The following is a 4593-nucleotide window of genomic DNA, read 5'->3' as shown; positions in this document are numbered from 1 at the left end:
TATATGGATGTTAGCTGAACCTATTGCTATAATCATTTCACAATATATGTAAATCAAACCATCATGCTTTATGCCTTAGATTTATACAGTGATGTGTGTTAGTTATTTCTCAGTAAAACTGGAAATAAAACCATTTTGTGTTGTTCTTCCTAGTCGCAGTCCATTTAAACATATTGGTGTTGCTTATAACCAAAAAGACATTCTTATAATAAGTGAAAAATACTTAACTTCATTTATTTAGAATCATGATCATTAAATTTTTATTTTGCATTGTAAGATGGAAGAGAGGTTAAAAAGTGCAATTTTATTCTTTTATAAATTATGTAATTACATATTTTAAAAAGAATAAACAATAGGAATAGAATAACAAAATGAACTCTTGAATAAAAGTAGAATCAAGCAATGAGAATGATAGCTGTCATAACTAGCAATGGGTTATATGCAAAGTGTGTTAATGTTAGAAATATTGGCATGTGGTGATCATACAGAGCTTGGAAACATTAGCAGCATGCAATATTGTTGCCCTGTGCTCTCCAGAGCAGTGCTCTGATAGGTTGTTTCACAGGGATTTAGCTTTCATTAAAACATCCACATCGGCTTTGTCTGCTTCGCCGAGGCTTTTTTGATGGCTCTCAACCAGGACATTGTCTTCCTTTTTCCAGGGCCTCTGAGAACCACTATCCTTATGAGTCATAGGAGCTCCGAGGGCCACAAAATTGTGTACGTCCTGCAGCTTCTTCCGCAGCCATTCCACCCTTTCCATCGAGTTCAGATGTTTGCCCAGGTTATGCATAAGCTGTATTTCACTCACAGATCTCCTCCTGTAGGGAGCAAAACAGAGAGGCCACTCCATTAGCCCCCCACTTCCAATCACAAAGCCAACCATAAAAATCCAGTTTGCATGCCTTCACCACTCAAAAGAGGTTATGGTACTTACTTGATAGGTTTCCCATCTGATTTTGCAAAAAAACAAATTGCAAACATGACAATCATTACTTTAACCATGTCTTTTGCAGACATCATCTTCTCTAAAAAAGAAAAGCAAAATGCAGCTATTTTAAAATATTGTTACTATTCCAAACTCTACAATTAAATTTATTAGTTTATGTTATAACTATACAACTACACAAAACATGTTACAGGAACTAATTGGACTGGTTTTCATGAAAGACTTTTGGAATCAGACTATTTTACAGATATATTAGTATATATTCTATATACACATAATTTGACTTACAAAACTGGCAACACTCTCACAGCTATCAACAAGTGAACCAAAGAAAAACAAAAACAAACTAAGCAAACAACTAGAACAGGAACAAAATCACAGAAACAGAGATCACAGGAAGGGTTATCAGCAGGGAGAATGGGAGAAAAGGTATAGGGAATAAGAAGCATAAATGGTAGGTACAAAGTAGACAGGGGGAGGTTAAGAATAGTATAGGAAATGGAGAATCCACAGAACTTATATGTATGACCCATGGACATGAACTAAGGGGGGGAGTGCTTGGGGGGGATGCAGGGAGGAGGGGAATAAAGGGGGGAAAATAGGACAACTGTAATATCATAATCAATAAAATATATTTAAAAATTAAATAAAAAAAGAAAAAAGTTTTACTTTCTATGTAAATTAGTTTTACTTTTAGGTATCTTTTTGAGAGTTCTTATACAAGTTTTAATATATGAATTTTAAGCCACATGAGGAATAAAAAACTTACATTTTAGAATTTCCTTTTATATTTTATATTGGTTATGACTTAAGTGCTTACAATTTGCTTGAAAATGGCTAATTCTCTTAATTAAATTAATTATTAATACTTTTTATTTACTTGGCAAATTTCTTTTTCATAAGTCAGCTACATTTCAGACATTGCAATAATAACCACAAATACCAAATTAATAGGCTCTGATTTAGATATATTTTTAACTGAATTAATGCACACATCTACAATTAAAAAATGTGTGTGTTAAAGTATTTAAAAATCATCTAATTAATTACTTGTTAAATGAATTTAGAGCTTTGGCTTTATATAAAATGTTTGTCTTTTTTTCCTTCACCTTTTTTTAAAAAACAATCTTGTTTGAGTATAATTTCTAGCACTTTCCTGTTTTGCTCATAAAGCTTTTCATCTCAAAATAAAATAGTCTTACCTTAATCTGCATTTCTTTTTTTAAGATTTTATTTATTTATTTTTAGAGAGAGGGGAAGGAAGGAAAAAAGAAAAGGAGAGAAACATCAATGTGTGGTTGCCTCTCCTGCAACCCCCACTGGGGACCTGGCCAGCACCCAGGCATGTGCCCTGACTGGGATTCAAACTGGCGACCCTTAGGTTCACAGGCCAGCACTCAGTCCACTGAGCCACACCAGCCAGGGCAGAGGTACCTTCTCTTAATGCTTAATGTTCTCTGCTTTAAGATACACAAAGAGTGGCTATGTACTCATATTTTTAAAGGAACACGGCTTTATTTATGTATTTATTTTTGAAATTATATTCTTTAGAAGTAGCATAAGTAACATTATAATTTATTACATTTATTTTCATTATGCAATATAAGACTATTGATAAGCAACAAAAACATATACTTCAATTTTGGTTTATGTTACTTTAAAAAAGTCACTGTAGCTGGAGGACTGGAGCGCTGGCTTCTAATCCTAGCTTTGCCACATTTACCTGGTGACTTCAGACATCTCTGCTTCCTATTCTTAACAGAGATGAGCTTCTTACAAGAATGTCGTAAAAAATGTCTGAAAGCCAGTGTAACATACCCTTAAAATTTATGTACATTTTTCAGAATAGAAAAATAGAAAAGGCTTTATGTAAAGGAATAAATATTCAGCAGTCAAACTAAGCTTCTTCAACTACAGTGTATAGTTTGAGCTTTCCAGGAGTCATAAAACAAAACTATTTGGTAAGGATATTCTGCAGGAAAAAGGGAATTTTTATGCAACTTAGTACATTTATGTTGGTTATTTAACTCAGAATTATTTATTCCTTATTAGTCTGTTTTATTTCAAAATTTCAATAAGATACCATTAAAGCATATCATGCCCAATTATAATTTTTGTGTGTAACTTCAGAAAAATTTAGGAAAAGCAAGGCCTCCTGAAAGACTTTTATCACAAAAGTAAATGATTTGGAGTATTTCAGTGGCATATATTTAATTTGTATTGTGGCATTTTATATTAAACATAACTCAAGCCCTCCTTTAACATTTTAACATGAACAAACAGCATGATGTTGTAGAAAATGATGCACATTAAATAATGCCTAGATTGTAAAAAATACCCTCTATGAGATTGAAAAGAGAAAATAAAGATGACTCACCACGCAGTGTCTCAGGACAAGATCTTTCAGGTGTATTAGCAGCTGATGCTCTCTTCGAGTTGAGTAAACTTGAGAAAGCTGATGATTTGGATTGTAGACCCTTAAATGTGACTTATATATATAGGTCTTCCGCTGGTCAAGAGAAGCTTTTGTTGTTGTTGTTGCAGATGACATCACTCCCAATTCTCTGGATCATAACTACAGGACCAGAGCAACAGACACCCCCATGGGGCGGTGCCCATTCCTCTTAAGTTTTAGATAATTGGATATGAAGAGGAAAACAGTGTGGGGCTAGAAAAAAATATTTATGCAAAGATTTCTAACAAATATTACATTGTAATTCTAAGTTCTGACTGGATTAATGAATGTATATTATAATAAAAGACTGATTTCAGTGATTTATGGTAAGGTCATCATTTTACTCAAAAGTAAAATGTGAAAAATAAATATCTTTATAACCACATTATAGCTACAATTATTGTGAGGATTATACTGAATTATACTATGTAACTCTTCCTTTACAAGCCATTTTCAACTAATCCACTTCAGTCCCGGTCATCTTTGAAAAAATAAATACCATGCTGTTCTTAAAGGAGGTGTCAAAAATATTTTGAGAAAATGCTCTGAGTCATGTAATGCATTTTAGAGGCTTCAAAAGCAAAATTATTTAAACATTTATTTAACTTACATTTTATTCGTGCCTTTTAATTTTCTTGTTTAAATTTCCAATTAGAAACATTCGATAAGCAGCCACTACACACAGACTTTCCCTATGTCGTCCCACCAGCCTTCACAGCAGTTCTCTAAGTAAGTGCTATTGTTAGGCCCGTTTCCACAGGGGGACACTGCGGTTTGGAAAGTAAAGAAAATGGAATTCAGCACAGGTTTTTATGACTCCAGTCATTTTTATTCTTATGCAGTTTCCCCCTAGAAATGCAGTCCTTCCTTTGAACTCCAGTTGGCTTGACTTTAATTGGCCTAGCAGCTTCTTTGTCCAGGGGTTGGGTCTTTTTGGTTTTTTGTTTGCAATAAAGTATTTTGAATCAAGGTATGTGCATTGTTCTTTTTCAGACATACTCTTTTTACACAGTTTCTAGAGCATAGTATAGTCTAACATGTTTTCTATGTACTGGGAAACCAAAAAATTTGTGTGATTTACTTAATTCTGATATTTGCTTTATGGTAGTGGTCTGAAGACCACACCTACCTGAACAATTGAATTCTGACAAAAGCACAAAAACAATTCAGCAGAGAATGAAAGTTTCTA

The 4593-nt window shown here is 33.4% G+C and overlaps 1 protein-coding gene across 1 annotated transcript; it reads right to left on the bottom strand.

Annotated features, from left to right (window-relative positions):
- Positions 1-559: 559 nt before the first annotated feature.
- On the bottom strand, positions 560-3525 carry PTH (parathyroid hormone). The gene is made up of 3 exons (XM_037050163.1): positions 3473-3525; positions 938-1033; positions 560-821 (listed from the first exon to the last, which is right to left on the bottom strand). Exons 1-3 carry the CDS (start codon positions 3520-3522, stop codon positions 560-562), a joined length of 408 nt encoding a protein of 135 aa, XP_036906058.1. The 5' UTR covers positions 3523-3525.
- Positions 3526-4593: the final 1068 nt, after the last annotated feature.

Source organism: Sturnira hondurensis, unplaced genomic scaffold (genome assembly GCF_014824575.4).
Source record: "Sturnira hondurensis isolate 20B ecotype Veracruz unplaced genomic scaffold, ASM1482457v3 Scaffold0006505, whole genome shotgun sequence".
Taxonomy (NCBI): domain Eukaryota; kingdom Metazoa; phylum Chordata; class Mammalia; order Chiroptera; family Phyllostomidae; genus Sturnira; species Sturnira hondurensis.
The sequence above is the reverse complement of the archived record's forward strand: the minus strand, read 5'-3'. Positions and strand labels throughout refer to the sequence as shown.

Excerpts from the sequence above, each read along its gene's own strand:
- PTH (XM_037050163.1), bottom strand. The coding sequence starts at position 3,522 with ATGATCCAGAGAATTGGGAGTGATGTCATCTGCAACAACAACAACAAA. Across the intron at positions 1,034-3,472 it reads TGCAACAACAACAACAAAAG|TTTAGAGAAGATGATGTCTG; the intron begins CTTCTCTTGACC and ends TTGCTTTTCTTT. Across the intron at positions 822-937 it reads TCAGATGGGAAACCTATCAA|GAGGAGATCTGTGAGTGAAA; the intron begins GTAAGTACCATA and ends TGCTCCCTACAG.